Here is a 26113-nt window from a genome sequence, read left to right on the forward strand (position 1 = left end):
CTGTAGCTGCCCTACACTCTACTCATCCTCATGGTCTCACCCCTTTCCCTATGATGATTTAGGTGGGGCAGAGCTCAAGTTTGGTACTCATAGCTTGGGTCCATGGCCCATGGCTTGGGACCAGCCAGATGATGACCATTGTTCATGCTGAAAAACGGTGTGGATGTGTAGTTCCTCCCCACAAAAATCCCCAGCATGCTGGAAGAAGAGGTTGGAGGACCTCCGATTTCCCGGGGGGGGGTAAGCAGAAGATGTTACCTTTCCTTGAAAATCTGCTATTTATGGAGCAAAAGCAAAGCACGTAGGTGCTCTGCTGAGCTCCTACTCAGGACATCTACCTGGTGTGGTGGCCACGTGGGGATGGTGACTGGGCAGGGCAGATACTTTTGAGCCAGGAAAGCCTCATAACTTACTGAGTGTAACTTTGAGCATGAGGCTGTGGATGTGGCCCCTCTGTCTGGGCCCAACCCACTGGTGCCAACAGAGCTTTTTCTATTTTTCTGCTTGTACTGAGGTTTCTCTCCGTTCTCGTGTCCCACAGACTGCCTGGAGCTGCTGCCGGTGGAGTCCATGGCGTACACCATGACTCCCACACCAGCGGGGCCCGTTGGCTCCCAGTACTGCGTCTGCAAAGTCGAGTTGTCCGTCTGCGGCCAAAACCTTCTGGACAGGGATGTCACTTCCAAGTCTGACCCCTTCTGCGTCCTCTTCATGGAAGTCAATGGGAAGTGGGTGGAGGTAAGTCCTGAAGTTGTGTGGATTTCCACGTCCTGTGGTTTGCCCGTGCTGGTGACTTCTCCATCTGTACTTCACTATGAGGTTGGTCCTCGTTCCTCCCTGAGCAGAGGTGGAAGCTCTTCTGGTCCTCTCGATATTGTGCATGTGGCGTTGAGTGTGTTAATTCTGTGTTCTGCAGCCAGTCCTTTCCCCATTGGTGCTTTCTGCTTTGTGCTGGGGATTAAATTTGACTGCAGATCTCAAAATGCAGGTCTCTGGCAAGGCATGTGGCAGGCATGAAAAGGATCTTGCCACCTTCAAAGTGGTCCCAGCGTCTTCTCAGTCTGCTGTAAGCTTTGGATTTTGGTGCCTGAAATGCTGATCCCACATGACGGTTAGATGTTGTGAGGTTCCGCTTGCAACGGGATTTATTTCTTGGTGAGTCAAGATGAGCTGGTTCTTGGGTCACACAGGAAGCTGGTCTTTGGGTTTCACTTGAAGAGTGGCTCTTTCTAGGGGCCAGAAGTGTGCTGGGTGAGGGTCTGGCAGGTCAGTCCAGTGGAAAAACACTCTTCAGGTCAGCTCACGCTGTGAACACCTGTGGCCTCCTCCAAGAATTATATCAAGGTCAGCAGTCCTTAAGCCAGGCATTTCATGGGCTTGTGAGCAGCTCTTGTGGAGAGGGGAGGACCATGGGATGAGGAAGAGGAGGCTGTTGGCAGCTGGGTGTGCGGAAGGTTGGATCAGTTCAGCTGCAGACAGACAGCAACTGGCTGGAAAATCCTGAGCAAACTCCTTGCAGACATTGATCTTTCCTCCTTACCAGAAATCTCATAAATATGGGCTTCAACTGCCATATTTGATACAGGGAGGCCCCGAGGACAAACTGCAGAGGATCTTGTTATTTGCTTGGTTTCAGGAGCTTATAAATGGGAAAGGTAATTCCTACAGGAAGCGAGAAGGGGAGGAATCATGACTTAAACAGTGGGATTGAGTGCACACTCAGCAAGCTTGCAGATGACACCAAGCTGAGTGGTGCAGTTGACGCACCTGAGGGAAGGGATGCCATCCAGAGGGACCTGGACAGGCTAGAGAAGTGGGCCTGTGTGAACCTCATGAAGTTCAACAAGGTCAAGCACAAGGTGTTACGCCTGGGTCAGGGCAACCCCCAGTATCAGCACAGACTGGGGATGGATGGTTGGAGAACAGCCCTGAGGAGAGGGACTTGGAGGTACTAGTGCATGCAAAGCTGGACATGAGCCCAGAAAGCCAGCCACATCCTGGGCTGTATCAAAAGCAGCGAGGAAGGGGATTCTGCCCCTCTGCTCCGCTCTGGGGAGACCTCCTCAGCAGTGCTGCCTCCAGCTCTGGGGCCACCAACAGCAGAAGGACATGGAGCTGTTGGAGCAGGGCCAGAGAAGGCCACGGAGATGCTGGGAGGGCTGGAGCCCCTCTGCTGTGAGGACAGGCTGAGAGAGTTGGGGGGGTTCAGCCTGGAGAAGAGAAGGCTCCGGGGAGACCTTAGAGCCCCTTCCAGTCCCTCAAGGGGCTCCAGGAAAGCTGGGGAGGGACTCTGGATCAGGGAGGGGAGCCATAGGAGGAGGGGGAAGGGTTTTAAGCTGAAAGAGGGGAGATGGAGATGAGATCTGGGGAGGAAATTCTTTGCTGTGAGGGTGGTAAGAGCCTGGCCCAGGTTGCCCAGAGAAGCTGTGGCTGCCCCATCCCTGGAGGGGTTCAAGGCCAAGTTGGAGGGGGCTTGGAGCAACCTGGTCTGGTGGGAGGTGTCCCTGCCCAGGGCAGGGGAGATGGAATGAGATGGTCTTATAGGTCCCTCCCAACCCAAACCATTCTGTGATCCTGCAATTACCCTTCTCACCGGCTTTGGGTGACCCTGCTGCGCTAAGACAGCCCACTCAGCAGATGTGTGGAGCTGCTCTCAGCCCGTGGCCTGTGGGCAATGAGTCTGTGTGCAGAGGAACAGGCTGGCACGCTCCCACAGCTTGTGGGGGTTTATTTTTATTTTCCTTGCGTGTCCTAAGGAGCTGAGAGCTGCATTCATTTCCTCTGCCTCCCTGCCCGCTCCAGTACAAGCTTACTCCAGGGCAAAACCGTGCTGATAAAGGCTCTTTAAGGACAGAAGGACAGTCTGTGGCCGCGCCGTCCCTGGCAGTGGGTGGACACAGGATAAATCCTTCCTCCCTGAGATGCAAACAGTGCACAACGAGCCCTTGTGTGTTGCTCCCAGCCCTCTGCTTCAGTGGGATGGGGCTGCCACTAACCTGGCTACTGGAGCTGGAGGGAACTGACCCCCAGAAGCTCTCTGAATTATTTTGTAGCATAAGGAAAGTGTTGGCTTGGTCCCAAAAGCTTGCTGCCCAGCATACCCACCAACTGGATGTGTATTCCTTTGAAAGTCCGCCTCCTGCGGGGAAGGGACATGGGGTATGCTTCGTCGGGGACCAGGTGAGTGCATGCTGCTGCCACCGCTGCTCATCCAGAGGTGCCCAGGTTGCCTTTGAGCAGCATGACCTTGGCCATCGCCAGCAGTTCTGCTGCGACAGCAAGAGGTCTCACCTGGAGGGGCCTCCCAGGCAAATTTTGCAGTTGGGGTGTGCACAAGCTGGACTGGGAACTCCCAAGGATGGTTTTCATCGTGCTTTATTGACTGTTGGCATCTCATGTGGAGAAGCTATTGTCATGGTCTCCTTCTGCAGCAGTCTGAGTTGGGCAAGATGCTATCTGTGATAAAATTGGTGTTGTGAAAACAAACCCCAGACTGTGCAAGAGCGTTAGCTCTGTGCCTGAGAAAAACCTTTTGGCTACAGGTGGAAAGTCTATGGGATAAAATGCCTGGAGAAAAAAATGGGGATTTTATTTTATAACTGGAGTTGTAGATAGTGTAAGACCTCTTCTCGGTTGGTCTGTGAGTGAGCAGGTTAGCAAAGCCAGGGGTTGTGATGGATGGACTGGTGTTGGAGGCAGCACAAAATGAGCAGCCAAAGGGCATAAAATCACATAAGCTAAACAAAAATTGTCCCAATTCCTGGGAAATTAGGTGGTCTCGTTTTTCACATACTTGGACTACTTGGGCAGTCTTTGAGTGCTTGGCCAAGGAGCTGGTAAATCAATAGGCATCACCTAAGGTGTCCTGCAGCTGATCTCCTCGCTGTCAGCAGGGAGGGTGTAGGGCAAACCTCACGTTACCACGGTCTGCAGTTAATTTTGCTCAGCAGCCTGGATGAGACTAATGAGCTTTCCAGCCTTGATAGGTGTCATCTCTTTGACCTGGTTATACTTTTCAGGAACTTCTCTTGCTGTCAGTAACGTCACAGTCCAGCAGTTTTGATTCCAAAGCTTCTTTTACAGTACAAATGTGTGGTCTGTGGGGTTTTTTTCCCTTTCCTTTCCTCTCCTATTTTTAGCTTCTTTTTAATTGGCAAGATACAAGATAGACACTGGACGTCAGCCTTGAGCGGCAGATTGCTTGGAGCTCTGCTGCTTCGGTTTCAGCAGAGGTCAGCGTGTTGCATGAGCTGGCATGTGGTGTGGTGTGCTCACATGCCATGGAGCTGGCCCCGGTCCACTGGCACACCTGGCATGGAGATCCCCCCTCACCCACGTGTGGTGCATGGGCTTGGGCTGTGGCTCGGTGCCAGGGAGGACCGGGAGAGGTGGGCTCGCCTGCAAGCTCTATGGGGCACTGGGTGGACCCTTGGCAGCTCATGCCACCATGGTTCAGATCTTCCCTGGGGGTATCCTTGTTGTCCTGCAGGAAGAAATTTTTCACTCTGAAGGTGGTGAGACCCTGGCCCAGGTTGCCCAGAGAAGCTGTGGCTGCCCCATCCCTGGAGGGGTTCAAGGCCAGGTTGGAGGGGGCTTGGAGCAACCTGGTCTGGTGGGAGGTGTCCCTGCCCAGGGCAGGGGGGATGGAATGAGATAGTCTTTTAGGTCCCTTCCAACCCAAACCATTCTGTGATCCTATGATTCTATGAGTTTTGCAATGCAGACGTGTCCCTTGCCCTAAGGCAAACCTTTTTCCTATCTGAAAATGGTGGCCTTAATAACATAGGGGATGGATGGGGACAGCAGCAGCTCAGCAGAGTGAACCCATCCCACCACACTGCCTTTGTGTCCTCTGCATCATGTCCCAACTATCAGACCTGGTTTAGGAGGTGGGTCTCCTCCTCCAGGACCTGCCCCAGCCCTGATGGTGCTGGTGTCTGAGCTGGGCGGTGGGGCTGAGGCACCAGCTGATGCCGACAGAAAGGTTTCTGCTCATTGTTCTTTGTAGCTGTCACATTTGTTCCCAAATACATTTTGTCTTGCTGAGCTTAATAGGAATTAAAAAATCTTTGTGAATCAGCCTTGAAGGGGTTGTGGGAGGGAGGGACAATAAACCACAGACCAAGAAGTGACATGAAGATGGGTGATGTTTAAATGTTCTGCCTGATGACATCATCTCGCAGGAGCTGTAAAAGACCTGGACTGTGATGCCGAGAGCAGGGACACATGATTCAGCTGTGCCACTGCCTTTGTGCCACTCTGAGTCATCCAGCTGGCCCTGCGCCTTCCACACGGAGCTTCCCTTGGCATCTCCCAGTGCTGGAGCACTGAGCATCTCCAAGCGCTGGGGATGCTTGAAGGTCTCCAGCCAACCTCCCTTCAGATGCTGGAGGACCTTCCAGCTGCATTCATTGAACACAAGGGCTGTCGCTGGAGGTGATTTCCCAGTTTTGTGCTTGATTTGTGGAATCAAGACTCTTATCCAAACAGATACGTTTAATTAGGCTGCTTGCCTCCTAAAAACCCTTGTGCTTTTCTGCTCTTGGGTGGCAAAGCCACTTCTTCCCTCACCCTCACGGGCAGCAGATGTGTAAGCCTTGGTGACGAAGGGGGAGGCAGGGGCTGATGGCATGCCTGTCTCCTGGTGGAGGTGGTGTGATGAGGCCTCCTACATGACGGTTACTGCCAAGGTGACCGGTGCTGGGTCTAATCAAAGACCAAACATAGCAGCCAGCAGCCAGCCCCATCACTCTGGAGGGTTTCTTCTTCTTTGTTGTCTGGGTTTCTCTTCCCCATCCCTGGGCCACCCCTTCCAGGGCAAAGCTGGAAATGGGACATCAAGTTATCTCCTTCAAACTGGTGCCTGGGAGCAGGAGGACTGGTTTCCCTTGGTTCTTGGCTTCCCAGTAGTTCAGGGAACATGGAAGGAGCTAAAATCCACCTCTTGCCTGCACAGTCTCGTCTCCTCTCCTAAGCTTGCAAGGGGATTTGCCTGGGTTGTGCTGCTGAAATCAGGGAGAGCTCATGGATGCCCTGGTCCACCACATCTCTGAGCAGATGCTTGGTGTCCTTTGATACGGGATGGAAGCAGAGAAGGAAGGATCCGCGTGAAGCTGCGTGGCCCTGGCCAGCTTACAGCCCTCTGGTGTTGATGTGTTTGATTCCCCGGAGCACAGCAGGTGGCTATTCGGGGGACACAGCCTTTACTTCAGTTGTTTCTTGGCAATTAAGGCAGGCAGACTGAGTGACCGACTTCAAAAACTACTGTGATAGTTGGTGTGTATAGCAAACTCACCCCATTTCCACTCAGTCCCTCCAAAACCTGCCTCTAGTGCTGGATTAGTTTCTTTGGGACTGAGGTATGCCTTTGCTTATTTTATTTTTTTTTGGGCTTTTTGGGGGGCTTATTTCTGGCTCCGCAGCTCTGGCAGACGTCCTGCTGTCCCGCAGTTCGGCGCTGCCCAAGGAGCTGCTTGCCAGGGGACAGGACACCCTTCACCAAACCGGCTGCCACTGCTTGCGGTATCAATATGGTCTCAATAGCTGCTCTCCTGACAGAGCTCCTTCTTGGGTTGCTTTCTGGAGGGTTTTTCCCCATGCTGTGGGTGTTGGTTTCTTGTTCAGCGCTTGGTCTGTGCTGCCAGCATCCTTTCTGCCCGCTTTAGCTTCATAAGGGTATGCTGTATGTTGGGCTCCAAGCTCAGCCTTTCTCGGTAGCTCTCGGGATGGAGGATGGTCTGGTGGGAATGATGGCTCCTGACATTAGAGTTCTGACCCTCCTTGGCTATTGACTTCTAGAAGCTTTTTTTGGCCTCGTTTTTCCAGTTTCTGCCACTTTGGCTAAAATTGTGGGTTGCTGTGTCTGTGCAAATCTTCCTTGGGAATCCAGCAGGTGCTGCCGCCCTCCCAGCCCTCCTGTGGTCTGAGTTACAGGGTCTGGGACCAAAGGTCCACAACCAGAGGGCAGCATTTCAGGATCTCTGGTGTGGCGGTCCCCAGGATTTTTTATTTTTTTTTTTGGCTCACGCAAGGCTGTCTGTCCGCCTGTGCCATGCTGCGCCATAAACCCACACTTCCACCGGCTGCCTGCCAAGTTTCCTCTGCTCTTATCGCCGCTCTTGGCTGCGGGATGCTGCAGATCGCCGTGGTGCTTCCCCTCCGACAGCGGGTTCCCCACGCGCCTTCCAGTTTCCATCATCCCCCGCGCTTGCCCTTCCAAGCCGTCAGAGATATCATTTCTTCCAGCCTGCTCACAATAGTTTGGGATGACAAAGTCTGTTGAAGTCTTGTCTTCTGGGTCCCTCCAGCTTCTTGTTTCTCCTAATGCTTGATGAAATCTTTGAAAAATGGCCTGGGTGATTTATTTTTTTTTCCCTCTTTTTTTTCCATGGAAGGCCAAGAAAGATGAAACCACATGAATGTTTGGGTTTGAGGTCTAGAGGGAAATGCTAGAGGGTTGCTGTTCTGGCTCATGACACTTTTTCTCATTTTGCTTGTCCTAGCTGTTAGCTGCACAGGCTGAAAGACATAGGTTTGGCATTACAGATGTGAGGGTCTGCTTGAGGACTGGAGATGTGGGAGAGCTTCAGCTCCTGGGACAACAGGGCTTAGAAGCAAATGAAGTGTCTCTGGCTTCAATGAGCCTTGAGTCCACACCAAGTGTTGGCTGGGTGGGTGCTCCTGTGCTGGCTGTTGGCTGGGGTGGGCTTGTACAACCCTCTGCACCCTGTCCTTGGGGATGCAGCTCCCGGCACCAAGTGTCGTTACTCGTTTGGATGCAGGGAGTTACAGCCTGCATTTAAGGATAGCAGATGTCTCTGCTGAATACCTGGTGTGCTCCCTCTCTAATGTCCTTGCAGGGTTTGTGGGTGGCTCTGAAGCCGGCAAAGAGACATTGGAGTGACAAAGATGCAAGATGCACGTGCCTAAATGCCTCTTCTTTTTTTCCTTTGCAGCTCGACAGGACAGAGACAGCTGTGAACAACCTCAACCCAGCTTTCTCCAAGAAGTTCATTGTTGACTACCACTTTGAAGAAGTGCAGAAGCTCAAGTTTGCCCTGTTTGACCAGGACAAGTCGAGCATGCAGCTGTATGAGCATGATTTCCTGGGCGAATTCTCCTGCACGCTGGGCATGGTGAGGCTCTGACGTCCCTGCAGCTCACTGTTCTCCAGCAAAGGGACCCCAAATCACGTCAGCCACAGGGACCGGGGGGGGTTAGAGTTGCTGCTCTTATCTACTGTAAACTTTTCTGGGTCTTTCCTGGCAAAACTAATTTAATTTGCTTGTCATGCTTCAACTGTTGAGGTTGAACTGTTCCACGTTAGGGCTGCTGGCTACTTGCTCAAGTCTAAGCTAGTCCTAGTGTGGGCTTCTGCTGGTGCCTGCAGAGAGACATCAACTGGAAGCTTTTGGAGGTACCTGTATCTCACCATGGGTTATAGTAAGAGCCCTGATGACCAGCTTGGGTTTAGACTTGGGAAAATTCCAGATGTGTAAAGTTAGGACGCATTGCAGTCTACCTTTCTATCTCAGTTTTGGTTTTCTTTTTTTTTTTTCTTTTTTTTCCCCCAAAGTTTTATCCATTGCTGCTGTGTAGCAAATCATCTCTCCTACTTTAGCATGTTGGTGCAGGAATGTGTCTTCTGCTCTTCCTGTGAAAAAGCTTTTGGGACACAATGCGATTTACAAGCATTTGGAAGGTCTTCGCACTCATGAACCCAGACACTGTTAGAAGTTGGCAGCTACGTTCTTCAAACGTCTTTGTCCTCTGAGCTCGCTCTGACTCAGAGGCAAGGAATGAAGGGTTTTTTTCCATTCTTTGCAGCATCCAGCTGCTTGGGGCTGTTGTGGTACCTGGCACAAGCGCAGGGGCTGGGAGAAGCTGTCTCTGTTCCGCTCGGTGCTGGGAACCGGGAGGAAGGAGACACTGTAATCGGTGGGTCGGCGTGGATGGCCAGCCCAAGCTGTTCAGGGAGGATCATGAGTGCGATTGCTTTATCACACAGACTGCAGTACGGCACTGCGCATGGCAAGGCGGGGCGAGTGGCCTACCATTGCCAACTCAAGAGCTTGAGGTGTTAGAAGAGCACTGACATTTACAGAGTTTGATGTTTAACCTCTGGGTTTTTGGAAGTGCTCTGTGCTGACCTAATTCTGCTCCTACAGAAGCTGAGAGACAGTGCAGGCAACAGCCCAGGATGGTGTTCGGTGATTTAGACCAAACCCATCCCTTATTGGTAGTTCCGTTGCTGAGACACAGCCACCCCAGGTGTGGGGCAGTTCAGCAATGCTCCTTGTGAAGGTCACAGGCTTGGTGGAAGCTGCAAGCACAGAATTTATGGACATAAGGAAACAGAGCTGAAACCTTGCTGTTCCTAAACATGGCTCTGCAGAAGTCTGGTGCTCTGCAGGCTCATGCTGGAAAAGAACATTATCTGTATGCACTTGGGAGCAAGGTGGACCCTCCTGCTTGTTGGGTCTCCCAGGAGAGCCCAACCCTTTCTGGTGCTTTGAAAAGTTGTTAGCTTGGACCATGAGACTGGACAGACCATCCTAGGGCTGTGGTAATGGTGGGAATGGGCAGCTGTTGGCAGGTCTCACACTCAAGGTTCTCACTCAGAACAGTTGATGGTTTAGCCGTGGTGGCTGATGTGCACGGCATAACTGTTTGCTCTGTCTTTGTGCACAGCTGGTGGGCTTAGTCCTTCGGAAGCAGAGAGAGCCCTGAGTTTCTGTAATCTCATGCAAGTATTTACACTCTGCAAAAGAGAACTTGGCTTATGTGTGTACCCAGTTTTGATGAATTTTTGCAGCACTTCCCATGTGAGCTTCTTGGTGACCTTTAGTCCACAGCAAGACACCAGCTTGGAATGCAGGGATCTTCTCATTTTCCTTTTTTTTTTGCCCTGAAATTCTCTGTTAGCCTCCTCTCCCTGGGGCCAGCGTGGGCTTGCAGTGCCGCCCAGTCGTGGGGCAGAGATGGACTGGAGGGGTAGCACGTGGGCAAGGGTGCCTGGTGAGGAGAGGGGTGAAATGGGGGTTTGTGGGCTCAGCCACCCTGCTGTGGGTTTTCTGATGGCTGAATTTTGTCTGGTGAGATGTTTTCATAAGCCTCCCTGGTTTTGAGGCACGAGCAGCTCTCAGAAGGGAAGGAGAGCAGCCGTGGGCAGCAGCAACCGCACAGCGAGCATCTGACTTGTTGAGTTTGCATGGGAGCACTGTCAGATTAGCCAGATTACTTTATTGCAGCTAATGAGGTCTGCAGTAAGATTTAAAAGGATGGCTGGATGATTCGTGGGGCTGTAACGACCTCTGTGGCCAAACAAAATGTAACAGGGATCAGATCGCAGGCTGGAGGGTGTCCATGGTTTCTGCTGGCCAGGGCTGTGAGGAGATTTTGCCTCCGTGAGCATGGCCTGGCACAAATGTCTAGTTCTTCTGGCTGGTGCTTCCAATGCATGTATGGATCCGAAGCACCAGAACATGGCTAGCTAGCCACAATGGGAAAAGGATTTTGCCTTGAAATTGCAAGAATCGTAGAATCACAGAATGGTTTGAGTTGGAAGGGACCTCTAAAGGCCAACTAGTCCATGGGCAGGGACACCTCCCACCAGACCAGGTTGCTCAAAGCCCCCTCCAACCTGGCCTTGAACCCCTCCAGGGATGGGGCAGCCACAGCTTCTCTTGGCAACCTCGGCCAGGGTCTCACCACCCTCACAGCAAAGAATTTCTTCCTCAGATCTCATCTCAATCTCCCCTCTTTCAGTGTCAAACCATTAGCCCTATCGCAACAGGCCCTATTAAAAAGTCTGTCCCCATATTTCTTATAAGCCCCTTTTAAGTACTGAAAGGCTGCAATAAAGTCTCCCTGGAGGGAAGAGAACATTTCTGGGGAGCAATGGGAGGAATCCAAGCATGGCTGGGTCACTTAGATGGCAGGAGCAACAAGTTAAGCCATTTCATTACATGTTTTTTTAAATTATTATTATTCTCCAACTGTGTGACGTAGGACCAAAAGTGGAGGCAGAAGGACGGATGGGACTGAATTTTTCAAACTGCAGCTCCTAGATCCCATACCACTAGGTATAGGAGCAGAGCACAGCTACTCCTAGCAGGTTGCTGGACCCCCACGTGGGGGTCTGCGCCTCTTGGGGAAAACTTACAGGGTCCCCAGATCTGAAGGCAACTGAAGCTCTGTGAGCTAGGAAAAAATTTCCAGAGGTTTAATTCAGCTCCAAGGTTGTCCTGTCTGGCCTCTTACAAGCCAGAAGTGAAGGGGGGGGATGTGCCTTTGTGGGGTGCTGACTCCTGTTCCTTGCTCGACAGGGAGCCAGAATGATACTCGGGGGGGAGTGTCCAGCTCGTCATGAGGATTCACCCATGGAAACATGGGGCTTTGAGCAATGATCAGTTGCTAGTGAGTCTGGTTTTGATCAGTTCTACAATCATGACTTTATTTTCTTTGGCTTCTCTAGATCGTCTCCAGCAAGAAAATAACACGGACTCTCCTTTTGGGAAATGGGAAGCCAGCTGGGAAAGGGATGATAACGGTACGGTTACTCCTTTACATTACCTACCGAGTGTGTAAAGGTGGGTAATAACCTGGGGGCAATGCAAGACATGCATCTGGGGTCCAGGAGACTGGGGTTTATCTCATGAGCATTTTCCCCTTTACCTCCCATTTTCCTGCCCACTTCAGTCTGTTTGGAGGACAATTTATTTGGGGCAAGGACCATCTTGCCCAGTCTCTGCCTGGTGCCTGGTGCTGTGAGCCTTCAACCTCTGTCTGCTTCGGCCTCTGAAATAAGAAAGCCCTCAGTCTGGAGAAGTACAAAGTAAATGTGTGCCGCTGATGTTTATCTGGTACATCCCGTCCCGGAGCAGCGGGAGGTAAGAGGGCTGGTTCCTTCGCTAGCGATGTGTGGTTCTGTTTGTAGGAAGAGGATGGGAGCTGTGCCGTAGCAACAACTCTCATAGCAACAGCTGCTGCTCTTGATGCAGACCCCTTCGGGCAGTGGCCTTCCCGCTGTGGATCTCTTTAGAGATGATTTTTTTAAAAAAATAAAAGACTAAATTTAGGTTCATTTCCCTTTTGCCACATCGCCCATCCTTTTTGCATCTCTCCTGGGTGACGCATTCTGTGAGACACACAGCCAGGCAGCAAAGGTGGAGAAGAAAAGGCCAACAAGGAATTAAACTTCCTTCGGGTTTAAAAGCACTGGAAGGGTTTAAAAGCCCAGGACCTGGCTGCTGCAATGTCCTCTCCATCGCTGTTTGCTCCAGTGGCTGGGAAGGTGCTACCAGCTTTTCTCTCTTAATTGCTGCAGTTAGTCTTCAAACGCCAGAGGAAAAGCCGCGGTGAAGCTGACAAGCGGTGCCTGACACCGCGTGCCGTCCCCGAGGAATGGGCTCTCGACAGGCTGGCCAGCACTGGAGTGGGAAGGGCTGGATCAGATGAAAAGTTTCCGGTCAAGTTAAAGATTACACACTTTAAAAAAAACCAGAAGGTCCCAATCTGTCACTAATGTTTCACTGAAAATCAAAGAGTGTGAGACATCTGCTTCATTTTGTACCATTGGTGCAATTTTCTGTCTGGCTTTATGGGTTTTTTTTGGCCCTGGCTTGGTGATGACAACAGGGTCGTTTGTAGTGGGCACCTTTCCTCGCTGCTTGGCATGGCACTGGAGCACGGGCTATGGACACCAGCCAAGGAGCAGGCTTCTGCTTTGCACTCACTCATATAAAACACAGAGTTTGGAGCCAAAGCCTGCCTTCCTCACCCCTGTGCCCTTCAATTTTGTCCAAGTCTCCTTTTTCTTAACTGAGATATCAGAGGGGTGAAGGCAACAGAAGAACTTTGGCTGGCTGGCTGGCTGGGATGGCATGGGGGTCCCTAGGTTTGAAGAGATGGGGAAAATCCCGGAGCGAGCTGCTGTGTTTGTAGAAATCAATTCCAAGATCTCGCCACACGCCTCTTCCAGGTCCAGCGGTGGGGATGTTGATTTTGTCCATGCTGGCCAAGAGAAGATGCCACCAGCCGCCTGTGGCAGTGTGGCACAAGGCTGTACTTGGCTTGTCGGCATGGTCTGGCTCCATTGAGCCCTAAAATGCTGGAGACCAACAGGATGTGCTTTTGTGGGGATCAGCAAAGGGCAATTTCCATCTGCTTCCCTATAGCTCCTCTTCCTCATGATGATTTTGGTGACTGTGCTCCAGGTGGGAGAGAAAACCGATGCTGTGGCTTTGTGATGGAAAACTTCTGACTTCACAACTATATGGAGCAGAGGGGAAAATTGTGATCTGCATGTGGTGAACACATCCTCTGTGGACCAAAGAGGGGTGTCCTTCCTGGAAAGGTTGGGAGGTTGCTGGGGAGCTGCCCAGGTGGATTCAGAAGCTGCATCTCTGCCTCCTCATCTGTGCAAACTCCCCGCTCTCCTAGGTGCCAATAACCCTTTGATTGCTCATTCTGCAGAAAATAGTCCCCTTGATTTCTGCAAGTTTTTCTAACAGCCTGGCTGTAATTACGGTGCGTATCTCCTGTGAAGGAGAGCCACCCTGGAGAGCCAGCAAACGGCCATGCTTGGGAGCACCGTGCGGGAGGAAAATGTCCAAAGCTCCCAGCCGTGCCGGTGCCAGATCCTGCCCAGAGGGATGCTGCGTCTGGGGATGCCGGGGATGCTCAGCCCACCCTGGGGAGTGGAGGAGGGAGAGGTGGGGAGCAGATGCTTGAGCAGGACACAGCCTTGAGGAAAAAAAAGTATAAGCAATTCAGAAAACGACTGGTAACAGAAGTGAATGCATGTGGGTTTTCATTACAAACATTCCCTTTCTTAAAATACCAAGAGACTCATTAGACCATGTTCCAGACAAAACCGGCCCACTGGTGGTTGGCAGCTGAAGCCCTTCTGGGGCATATGTGAATAAAGTCTCTTAAAGTGAAGTCATCCAGGCTGCACTCCTGCCTGCTGTTGCGCCTCGGGAGCAATGATGGAGTTTTCATCCTTGGGGCCATCTCACTGGGTGCGGAGACATGGCTCGAGTCCTTGGTGCCACCAGCATCTCCCCATCAAGGGATGGGGCAGCTGCTTTTTGCTGTGCCCAGGCTGGGACATGGAGGACAAGGTGGCACGTATTTCTGACAAAGGTTTTTATGGCTCCTGCTTCCTCTTGGCTTGGTCCTTGGAGGCTTCTCCGTGTCCTGGATGAGCCCTGGTGCAGAAAAGCCACTTGAGACCCAAGAAAGGGGACAAGTTTGTTGCCAGAAGCATCATTTTAGACCTGATGGCACAAGGGAAGGAGGCTGCTTGGGGTGTTCTGGCACCTCGTTCTCCCTTCAGGTTGTCCATTCATGAGGCTTAATTGTCCCTGTTGACTCCCAACCCTGCAAATGAATGTGTTTCACGTGGACCCAGCCCCAGCGATGAGGCTGTGGATGTCGGTGGGTGTCCCAGGGGCTCCGGCTGTAGCACCAGCATCGTAGATGGTAGCCTGCTAAAAAAACCTTACCCCGTTTTGTTTTAAAGCCAGTGTGTTGCTGCCTCGGCACAGGGTAAATGGCAATGCCCATCCAGGGGAAGTTTGGGCTTTTTCTCCATCCTTCTCTATTCCAGGGAGAAGCTGGGAAGTAGACTTTCATCCCAAATTGATCTGCAAAGGTAAAATCAGTTTAACTCCCTAGCAGTGAAGTACTTGTGTGCATTAGATCATCCAGCTCCTTAGCTGGGAAATGGTTTTTGCAGGAGTTGCGTGGGTATCACCGGAGCGGGTGTCCTCAGGGTTTGGGTTCTCCTCTGGCTTGGTGTTCACTGACTTTTCATGCTGAAAATGAATGCAGCCTCCCTTGTCTTTCAGATAGCTGCCCAAGAGCTCTCCGATAACAGGGTGATTACTCTGAGCATGGCTGGCAGAAAACTGGATAAAAAGGTGAGCGGGGTTGTGTTTGGAGGATGCAATGTTAAACTTCTGTCCTTCGTAGGCTAAGGGATCTGAAGAAATCTCTGCTTTTGGGTACAGCAGTGGCAGAAAATAGTCCTGCTGGAGAAAGCATTAGGGTGAGACTGGAGGGGTTCAAGTCCTGACGGTGCCACTGGCTGCTGGGTGTGCCCGTGCCTCAGTTTCCCTATTGCCATGGTATTGCTTTTTTCATCATGCGCGTTGAGATGGAAAGACTATGTGTGTCACGGGACCTGTGCACCAGCATGTCTTAAAGATAGCAGATCTACTACTTCAGTGGTTGTTGTTTGGAAATGTCTCCTGATGGAGCTGGCAGTTTTGAAGCCCCTTGAACCCTTATCTCAAAAGTGCTGAGAGCTCCTGGCTTGTGGCCTCCAGCCCCTCTGGAAATGGAGTGAACGTCCGCTTGTATATCAAACAGCAGGGCCTGTCTTTTCCAAGGAAGAAGTGTTGACCTCATGGAGGCAGGTAATGCACGACTTTCGCTTTGGATGTGATATATAGAAAACCATGAGCCTTTCTGAACAAAGCCATCTGACCTTATTTACCAGGCAACCAGAGCTATTCCTCTAAACCAGCGCTGTTGCTAAGCGATTGATGGGAATATTATTTTTCCCTTCTTCCTGGTCTCTCCAGAGCTTGTGTTATTGGCAGGATGGCCCTCGGTTTTCAAGCCAGGGTAAAGCAAGCATCCAGGCAGAAGGGTGTTTGCAGGGGAAGAAGATGTAGTTTGTCCATTGTCCAGGATGTCCCATCCACATGGGATGGATTCCCAGTTTATCCAAGTGTTTTTGCCACCTGTTGGGAACTGCTGTTTTCTTGCCCTCCTGCTTACCCTGCCTACAGCAAGGAGCCAAATGCTCATGTTAAGGAATCCCCGAATGACTCCTTTTCATAAATGAGTTGGAAGGTGTCCTTGAACTGGTGGCTTCCTCTGTGACGTGGCCAAGGGTCAACCCCATGCATGGCAATGAAGATATTCCTAATGCAACATTTTTCTTCCAGCGCCTCAAGAAAAAGCCTCTGCTCCTTTGCAAAACAAGGGATGGGATTTCACGGCAGGCTTGGTGCCCTTCCTTCGTGCTTCACGGTCCCTTTGCAGCCGTGGCCATTGTGAAGAGCAGGGACAAGGACCTGGGTCCTCCCTGTGGTGCTGGTACCTCAGGCGTACATCCATTTGTATCAGCAACTTCACTGGTGGCATCACTTCCTCCATGGGCAAGAAAGAAAGAAAGTTGCCTTTCTAATCTGGTTTACAACTAAGTTCTTCTACCAGGTTATGCAAAGGGGACATCTTTTGATGTTCTTCAACTAGGACATGATGCCTGGGTGTCTGCTGCCCTTCAGACCCACAGTCAAGGTACAGAAATTCAGCATCTACTGGGATAAGGACTGTGAAGAATCCTGTTCTTTCTGGGTCTCCCTCCAGTTTATCAATAAGTGTCAGCAGAAAGCTCCTTCCCTGGTGACTGCCTGCCATCACCAAGGGCTAACGAGGTTTCTTTGCTGATTCCCATAACACAGTGCAGCGTTGCAGTGCTCAAAGCCCTGCTCGTGGGCAAAGGATGTTCATGTCACTTCACAGAAATTAAAACGGACTCTGAACAGGAACATTGGATGAAACACAATATTTTGGGGTCATTATTGGTCATGGATGAAGTGCAACTGTGGGAGCTGGGTAAAACTCATTTCAGCTTAGAAAAGACAGCAGAGAAGTGGTTAAGCAAAAACCCACAGGGGTAAGGCTGCAGCCTGGGGGGGTGACACCCTCCTGCACCACGCAGGACTGGGGAGCATGGCTGGGGGCTTGGACATGGTGTGAAGGGATCAGACCTCACAGGATTTTGTGGTGAGGCCACAGGATCATCTTGTTGCACACGCCGAGCCAATGCTGTGAGCATCCCTTACCTGCAGCCGTGCCTCGAACCCAGCCTGGAGCCGGGCTTGGCCCCCGGCAGCTCCTTCTGCTGTGACCATCCTGAGGCTGGGACATCTCAACCTGTGGGCATGTCCTCCTCCCCATAACACGTCCATGGTTCCTGCACCCCCGGCTCACTACCTTGCTATTAATACCAAAGCTGCACAGTGGGAGCACGTCAGCAGCAGAACCAGCCTGAGGCTCTTGCACCTTATGTCAGATCAGCTCTGGGGAGAGTTGTTTTAAGAAAAAATAACTTGCTGAAGGGGAGGTATTTTCACCCGGGACATGTCCTGGTGAACCCAGAGCTGTGGAGGCGGCAGGAGGGCAGCGATGCTTTGGCAGAGGAAGCCCTGTGAGCCAGGATTGGTGCTGGAAGCTGTGGTTTGGGGAGCTGCAGCTGGTGAAAGTGCCACCTCCCCCCTCCTTGTCCGTGGTGTGCAAGGACCAGTTAGGGTGGTTTAGATTCTTGGACCAGATTGCAGCTCGATCTGGTGTTCTGAGCTCCTTTGGTTGCTCAGTTTCCACCTCCTGCCAGGCTTGCAGGGGTGAGATATTTGTGGTTTCAACATTTTAAAATAGCAACCCACAATCCTGTGGTTCGGAGGCATCTCCCACCCTGCTTTGAATGGAGCAAGGCTGACTGGACTTGCAAACCGGGCTGCTCCGCGTGGGCTGGCAGCAGACACCCTTCAAAGCCGCCTGCTGTCAGCTCGGCTGGTGCCTCCACCAGCCCACGCTGGGTTGGCACTGATGAAGCCGCACTGGGTTGCAGGTTAATGCAGCACAGGCAGGGTCAGGTACCCACTGCTGGTCCTTCAGTCCGTCAGTGAAGCTTGAAAGTGCCAAGCCCAGGCTGTGGGTGAGTGGGATCAGAGCTGTGCCATAACCGTAACCCTGCAGAAAGATTGGCTTGGCTTTCTCTCCCACAAACATGTGAAAAAGGGTAGGAGAAAAATAGCTTCATCTCACCAGAGGGTATCCCCGCAAGCCTTTATGGTCTGCTCTTCTGGCAGGGGAATTTTGACTGAAGCAGGTTATAGTTTCTCTAAGACAAAACACTTTTCTGGCTGGCTTTGCAACCAGGATTTGGGTAGAATCATTAATGGGTTTTATGCTGGGGCATCACTAGAGCCTGTGTCTGTCCCAGCCACCACCTCCTGGGCTGGCTGTGGACAGGGGCTCCAGGAGCATCCATGCATCCTCCTCCTCCATGAGCAGTCCCCACCACATCACTTGGAAGCTCAAAAACCTCCTCTTCAAATCCATAAGACGTTCCTCCAGCTCTTCGCAGGACTCAGGCACCCACCTCCCTCTGGGAGGAAAACCCAGCTGAAATGGCTCAAGTTCTCAGCAAATTATTTAGAATATTTTGGACTTGGTTTCTTGTTAGCCACTTCTTGACTTTTCTGAATGGGAATAAAGTTCTGCTTAGAAATGCTGGAGTTTCCCTGTGTCGGTGCCACCAGCACCGCCCTCCTCTCCGGGCTGCGGGTGCCCTGAAATAGCCCCCGTGCCGATACCCAGCAGGGACGTGCGTGTGTGTGTACATATTTCTCATAAACCAGCAGCCCTTTATCAAGGGAATATCTAAGGCGACGCTGGCAGGAAAGGCACACACGCTGACTCCGGGCTGCGTATCTCGGAGGGTGTTACATGATCTCTGTCAACACCAGGGCAGCTTGCTCCTCAAAGATTTCCTCTGCTCATGCTTTACCGATGTGTGTAGGAGGGTGGCTTTTTTTTTCCTTTCCCCCCACCCCAAGACACTTGTACACTTCATAATTCCTTTTTTTTTTTTCCCTCTGAAGCTGTGGATGTTTTTCCAAGCCCAAATGTAGCTGCCTCCCAGCTGGGGTTGTTCTGTGCGGCATCTGCATCCAAAGAGCTGGCCGGTCGGTGGGCGCCCGTTGGCAGATCCCACGGGCCGGGGTGCTGACTCGCCACCGCATCGGTGCCGAAAGGCTGTGCCAACGTCAGCAGGATTTGCCCGACCGGGAGACAGAGGGGTGGCAGGGCACTGCTTGAGCCAGTGTCGTGAGGACATGAGAGTGTCTGCAGGGTTGGCACTGCCAGGGAAAGGAGGTCTCTCTTGGACTAGCCATCACTTCTTGCAGAGCACCGTGTAACCCATCCTGTTCTCCTCCCCCAGGACCTGTTTGGAAAGTCAGACCCCTTCTTGGAGTATTACAAACCAGGTGACGATGGGAAATGGATGCTGGTCCACAGAACAGAGGTGAGCATGACTCTAACCCAAGGTGCTGAGACACCACCATCCTTGCGTCAGCTCCTCTTGCCCTTCATGGCATTACGTCGTCCACCGCCCATAAAGCAGGGTGGGATCCAGGGATTTCAAAACCTCACAGCTGCCTTCCTGGTGTCCAGCTGAGGCTGCTGGAATCCAGTGGATGAAAATTTACTGAGGCCAGCAAGGCCCTGAGACCTTTTCTGTGCTACTCACTACTGTATCTACCAAGCAGAGGGAGATGATGATCTAACAGTGTTAACCTCCTGGCTCAGCCTGGGTGCAGGCAGTGCCCTGGACCACTCTCCCTCTGCTTGCAGGAGCAGCAGGATGAGCTGTGATCTGGGGAGATGGGGGAGAGAAGTGGTGGGAGGTGTTCCAGGGAACGGTAGTGGGGAAAGGTTAAAAGAAGCATTTGCCAGATCCTCAGCTGACCTGGGAGGATGCTCAGGCATCTCCAGTTTCAGTGCAGAAGCCCTCGGGCTCGTGTCTAACAGAGCTGCAGTCCTGGGCGAGGAGGCAGAGACCTGTACCGGGGTCCTGGTGGTTATGGTCAGAGGCAGGTGACCCCTTCTTGTCCTTCATTTATACCTGCTGAGATACTTTGATCTGAGCTCCCTTCTGGTTGTGTTCCCAAGCTGCTAACACCAGTGATATTATGGATAAGAGGCACAGCGCAGGCGGGGAGAAGCAGGCTGGATTCTGCTGTAGCACCAGGCTAATAGTACTTTCTAACGGCTTTTTGTCTCCTCCTCAAAGCTTGTTTCAAGGCTATTTTTAATTTGCATGCAGTTCCTGGCAGCAGGCAGAAAGAGGAGGGGGCGATCGCTGCTGGGGGGCTCACAGAGAAGAGGTTCCCATTGCACCCGACCTCCCACCCCTCTTTTTCCTGTCCCCATCTCATCCCTCCTCTCTTTCTCGTCCCCTCAAGGCTTGGTAAAGGAGCCCATTGTCCCACCACAGCAAATTGCTGTAACAAAACACAGTGTGAACTCACGCGGAAGGAGAGGGTGGTTTTATTTACAAAGTCTCTCTGTGTGGTGGGTTTTCCCACTGCTGTGCAGAGTCCAGAAGGATTTCCTTCACTTGCACACCCACGTGCACACAAGCACCAGGACATGTGTCCTGTGGTATCGATATGGGCCGTCCTTCCCACACACGTTTCTGTGCGTATTTAATTCCTACCAACCTTAATATTTCTCTCATATTTCTGTGGGAGTGGGCTGGGACCTTGTTTGCTTGTTTCCTCCTGGTTTGGTGCCAGCTTTGACTCACCACAATGTATGTCTTGGATGTGGGGATTTGGAGTGACCTCCAGACCTTCCTCCTGGAAGAGGTGTGGGAATTGGGAACGGAGCTTTGCACCAGCTGGAGTGCTTTCTAAGAAGGTCAGGTTTGTGGGGAGCAGATGTATATACTGATTTTTCCTCGGGGCTGCTGCCCAGTTCCTCCACTGTCCTGTCTCCCTGGATAAGGGTCTAGCCAGGCTTGCTTTCAAGTAATGGGTGCTCCAACGGCCTCCTCCTCACCAGCCCCAAATGTATCCCACTGCCCTTGGAGGAATCCCATACCAGGCAAACATCTTTGTGTTTTGAGGCTGGATGCAAAGAAATAAGATTCCCCACTCTTGCAGCTTTCGGTGCGGGAATGGTCTCCGTAGGTCCCGTGCAACGCCTACCAGCCTGTCATTCTGTGAATACAACCAGCTCTCAGTCTGATGCTGGCGTTTCTCATGCCACTGTGGAGGTGTCTGTCAGGGAAGGATTAGCAGGCTCATTACAGCCTGTTATTTAAGTGCGAGTGTGAGCACCCAGCTGGGCACCATGCAACGGAGGTGCCGGGTCCTTCCCCACCCACCCTGGGGACCCGGCAGCTGGCAGCAGGCGGGCACCACCTCGAGGTGCGTGGGCTTCCCCTGCTCTTCCCAGCCTCATGGAGGAGGTGTTTGCAAATTCTCCACTAAACGGTGCTCGCGGTGTCAGGGTTTCCCTGGGTCTCACGCAAGTGCCTGTCTGTAGAACAAGCTGCCTGTTGCAGGTCCCACGGGCTGGTTGCCTGCAGCAGTAGCCGTGGACCGCTTCCTCCTCCCTCCTTCACTGTTGCTGCTCTGGCTACAAAGGTCTAAGGTCCTCCACACCAGATATCTCCTTTGCACAGAGGAGGGTTAATCACAGAATCACATGGGGTTGGAAGGGACCTCTGGAGATCATCTAGTCCAACCCCCTGCCAAAGCAGGTCCACCCAGAGCAGGTCCCACAGGAATGTGTCCAGGTGGGTTTTGAATGTCTCCAGAGATGGAGACTCCACCACCTCCCTGGGCAGCCTCTTCCAGGGCTCTGCCACCCTCAAAGTGAAGAATTTCCTCCTCATGTTTCGGTGGAACTTCTTATATTCAAGTTGGTGCCCATTTCCTCTTTTCCTGTCCCTGGGCACCACTGAAAAAAGACCGGCCTCATCCTCCTGACGCCCTCCCTTTAAGTATTTATAGGCGTTGATCAGATCCCCCCTCAGTCTTCTCTAGGCTAAAAAGACCCAAGTCCCTCATAGGCTAGCCCCTTCTCTAGGCTAAAAAGACCCAAGTCCCTCTCCTCATAAGGGAGATGCTCCAGGCCCCTCATCATCTTTGTAGCCCTCTACTGTCCCCTCTCCAGCAGTTCCCTGTCCTTCTTGAACTGGGGAGCCCAGAACTGGACACAGTGCTCCAGATGGGGCCTCACCAGGGCGGAGTAGAATCTGCTGCCCTTGTCTGACTTCCCTAATATTCATGTGAATCTCTCTTTTTGAGCACACCACCTTTGTGAAAGCGGGTCTCCACCTGCCCTGCGGGCACCTCCAATGTACACAGCATGAGCCTGGAGCCTGCTCGCGTTTGCTTAGGTTTCCACCAAGTGATTGCATTCTCTCTGGAAATGTCAAAAAGCATCAATTAATACTTCTCCAGCTCGGGCAGCAGATGTTGCACAGATGAGGCGAGAGAGCTGGATGTGCCCAGGGCTGTTTGGCTTTCCCAGCTGGCTGTGCCGTCCCACTGCTCCATCTTCTCAGTGGTCAGACCCCAGATGGATGTAGGCTGAGCAGAGGTGCTGGGAAGAAGAAAGCAATGAGTAGGGTGCAAGAAATGAGACACGGAGGACATAAATAGTAGCTTTTGGCCTTGAACTGGTGTTGTGCCTGTGCTGCCCAGTCTGCCACAGCTGTTTTCTCAGGCAGATTCGTTTAATGGTCCCCGGGGGTGGGTAAATCACACAATGTAATGCAAACGCATCTGTTGTAACTCACACGTGCTACAGCCTGAAAAGGGGGAGCTGCTGGGTCTAAGCTAAGGAGGCAGAAGAGGGCTGAGGTGGGGCTTTCTGCAGTTTGCCTAGCCTGCCCCACTGAGAACCTGGTCCAGGGTAGCTCCTGGGGGCCTGCTTCATGCCACCTCCCCCTGCAGTCGTGCCCCCTGTAATGGCATCTCTCCATTCCCACCCCACAGGTGATCAAGTACACGCTGGACCCCGTCTGGAAGCCGTTCACTGTGCCTTTGGTGTCGCTGTGCGATGGAGATGTAGAGAAGCTGATAAAGGTAGTGGGGGTCCTTCAGGTGGTCGGCCTCTGGGATCGATCATTAAACATCCAAAACCCCATGGCTAGTTTATTAAAAAAAATCCAACAAACCAACTAAAGCAGAACCACCCCCAAAACAACAAAAAAACCCCCACCTTGTTTGGGGTCTCCACCAGGAGAGGTTGGGAACTTCAGCAGGTCTCCTCACAGGAGATAGTTACTGCATCTGAGGTTGGTTTGTGTTCCTTCTGCCAGGTGATGTGTTATGACTACGACAGTGATGGGGGACATGACTTCATCGGAGAGTTCCAGACCTCAGTGGCCAAGATGTGCGAAGCCCAAGATGCCTTTCCGGTGAGTCCCGATGGGCTTTTGGGGAAAAACGAGGAAGGGGCTCCTCGGGGCTGGCAGTGGATTTTCGTACTTGAGCTGAGACCCTCAACCTGTGCTGAGAAGAAGTCAAGCCCAACCTTCTTTCTCCTCTCACCCACACCATGAATGACCCAGGCCGCTGTTGTAGCTAAAGCATCTGAGCTAGAGAGGGGGCTAAGGCAGTCTTGGCTGAAAATCAGGCTCTGCTGAGATGTTTGCAGCAGCACCTGTGATTTGGAGGGCGCCCTGTGATTCAGGGGTCAGATGAGGAGGTGTGACATGCTGCTGGGACTGCATCTGCGGCAGGGGCTGCCTGGTCACCAGGAGTGCCAGCTCCTGTGCAACTCCACACCAGTTTTGTGGCAAAGGGTGTCCCTGTTTTCCTCCTGAAGTGCTGGCCAAAAGCCTTGGCAGATGCCACCTGATTGAAGGCATGACGTGAAGACTCTTGGATAAGCAGAGCCATCATCGCTAGGATTACAAAACCAGGCAGAGGTCTTGGCCAAGCTGTGGGGTTGTGTAAAACACCACGCGTGGTACAATGAGAAAAGATTCCTGGCTGGGAAAACTGAGGCACAAAGGCACTGCACAAGCTGATGGAGCCAGAGACAGGTGTTGAGCCTGTTTTCCCACTGGATTTTTCCCACTGATTTCCTACCAGCCTAGCAATAAAATCTTCTTTTGTCTCCATGGGACCCTGAGAGATGGTGGTTAGAAGAGAGTAAGGCTCGCCTTGCTCTGTGTCAGTGCTGCTGTGCCCCCATGCGCAACATGGGGGATGGGCTGGGGACGGGCTCTCTCTGCCTCTTCCCCTTGTCTGGATTGTCACGAAAGGCGGGGTGTCCTCCCCTCCCCAGTAAAGCTCTTGCCCAGCTGATGCCACTCTCTGAGTGGACCTTCTGTGGAGTCTGGGTGGATTAAGGTGGCTTCAAAAGCAAGTGGCCATCGCTCACCACCGCTGCGCATCTCCCTTCAGCATCCTTTCTCCCTGGAGGGTGGCTCCTTGTGACCTGTCTCATCCTTTCATGTGGCCACACTGATGAGGGTAAATATAGAAGCGAGGACAGAGATGCTCTTGCTGTAGACTAAGCACCACATGCTGGTGTGCTTGTAGGTTGGGAGCAGCACAGTCCAGCCACACAAGACATCAGGCCATCACTGGGCTAGTCTGAACAGGTCCAGGGCCATCATTGGGCTGGTCTGAACAGGTCTGGTGCCGTCACCAACCAGCTGGTCTGAGCAGGCCCAGGGACATCACAGGGCTGGTATGAACAGGTCCAGGACCATCATCAGGCTGTTCTGAACAGCTGTGGGGCCATCACTGAATGGTCTGAGCAGGTCCAGGACCAACACCGGGTGGTCTGAGCAGGTCTGAGGCCATCAGTGGATAGCCTGAGCAGGACCGGGGACATGCACTGGAGTGGTCTGAGCATGTACAGGGCCATCTCTGGGTGGTCAAAGGAGGTCTGGAGCCATCACCGGGCTGATCTGAGCAGCATGCTGGGAGAGGGGGCTCAGACCAACCACCACTCTCCTACCTGGGGGCCATGTAGACCCATGTAGGAGCTACCTGCAAAAAGGTTGGCCTGGACCATCTGCCTGGGTTTATGCAGTGTTAGGGGATTTTGTCAATAGATCTGTATTTTGATATTGTTCAGGCAGTGAAATGAACAGTGACGTTCACATGGATTAACTTAAGGATTTTAGTATTTAAAATGTTCCCATTTTTCTACAGCTCTAAGAATGGACACGACTTTCTCTCTGTGCTCCCCCTGCCCAGTCCTGCCTTCTCCCCTAGACCAATCCTCAAGTAAATTTTCTTCTTTGACAAGAGACAAGAGTTTTTATTCCGTTTTAGATTTTTTTAAAAAATCTGAAATATTGCAGCAGTTTTCTGAATATTCAAGAGGCATTTTGTTTTCCCAGAGCTTTTGAGGAAAGGCCTGCCCTAATTATTCACGTGTTTGACCCATCCCATCCCATCCCATCCCATAGACCCCCATAACCTCATTGGGGTGTCTCGGCTGCCATGCCCTGGGTCCTGGGCACCGTAAAAGCCCCTGGAAAGGAAAAGCAGCCCCTTCCCAAGCAGCTCCTGCATCTCCATGTCCATCACGAAATATCAGTAGCTTGCTGTGATTCATTTATGTCTGTTCAGCACTTGGAAACACATGGAGGGGATGTGCCCACAGGATGCGGCCACTGCATCTGCACAGCCCAGCATCTGCAGCATCTGCACCGGCACAGCCCAGCACAGCTCTCACACTGGTGTCTGTCTCCTGTGTTACAGCTCGAGCTGGAGTGCATTAACCCCAAAAAGCAAAAGAAGAAAAAGAATTACAAGAACTCTGGGATCATCATTGTCAAGTCCTGCAAAGTGAGTACGACACCGGAATGTTTCCTTCTGCTCCTGGCCGAGCTCGGTTCTTCCCAAGCTTCCCCCATCCCTTCTGCCTCCAGCACCCTTGCGTTTCCAAGCGCAGGTCTTGCGGAGCATGAATAGAAGTGTGATTTCCTTTCTGCTTGGGTTTCTCCCCACTTGGGGCATCCGATGAACCAAGTTGCTGGTGCCACCTCACGCCTGGGTGGCTGCAGACCCAGGAGGAGGTTTTGTTCAACATGGGCAGCATCTGCATGAAGCCCAAGATGTGAGCACCTGCCAACTGCTTGGTGTCCTTGGGGCAAGGGTTGGGTGTGGGTGGGAGAGGTCTTTCTTGTGAGCTGAGATTTTGGTGAAGTCCTCCCTTCGTATGGCAGCAGCACAGCAGGAAAAGCACTGGCACAGCTCTTCCCCCACCAGATCCGCAGGTGGTGTGAGACCATTTTGGCCATAGGGAGAGGATTCAGTTTACCATGATGGACAATTCCAGCTCTCAAGAATCCCTGTCCAGGCCTCTCATCCCAGCTTTGGGCCAACACATGGGCCTGCTTGGCCCTGTGTTGACTCGTGAAGTGCCAAAACGCTATCATGGAAGATCTAAGTGGTTCTTCCCATTGCTTTGCCACGTGGCTGAAGGTCCCTGAAGCCCCAAACTTGCAGTGACCGCAGGCTCGGGCACTTTCCATGTATTT

The 26113-nt window shown here is 52.2% G+C and overlaps 1 protein-coding gene across 1 annotated transcript in view; it reads left to right on the plus strand.

Annotated features, from left to right (window-relative positions):
* Positions 1-547: 547 nt before the first annotated feature.
* The window catches only part of CPNE2 (copine 2), a 41965-nt gene continuing 16399 nt past the window's right edge, over positions 548-26113 (plus strand). The window contains exons 1-8 of the mRNA XM_074152872.1: positions 548-738; positions 7956-8135; positions 11477-11551; positions 14856-14927; positions 19028-19111; positions 22599-22688; positions 22925-23023; positions 25332-25418. Of these exons, the coding sequence (XP_074008973.1) occupies positions 571-738; positions 7956-8135; positions 11477-11551; positions 14856-14927; positions 19028-19111; positions 22599-22688; positions 22925-23023; positions 25332-25418 (855 nt within the window). The 5' untranslated portion in view covers positions 548-570. The remainder of the gene's footprint in view (positions 739-7955; positions 8136-11476; positions 11552-14855; positions 14928-19027; positions 19112-22598; positions 22689-22924; positions 23024-25331; positions 25419-26113) is intronic.

The sequence above is a fragment of the Numenius arquata genome, chromosome 8, assembly GCF_964106895.1.
Source record: "Numenius arquata chromosome 8, bNumArq3.hap1.1, whole genome shotgun sequence".
Taxonomy (NCBI): Eukaryota; Metazoa; Chordata; class Aves; order Charadriiformes; family Scolopacidae; genus Numenius; species Numenius arquata.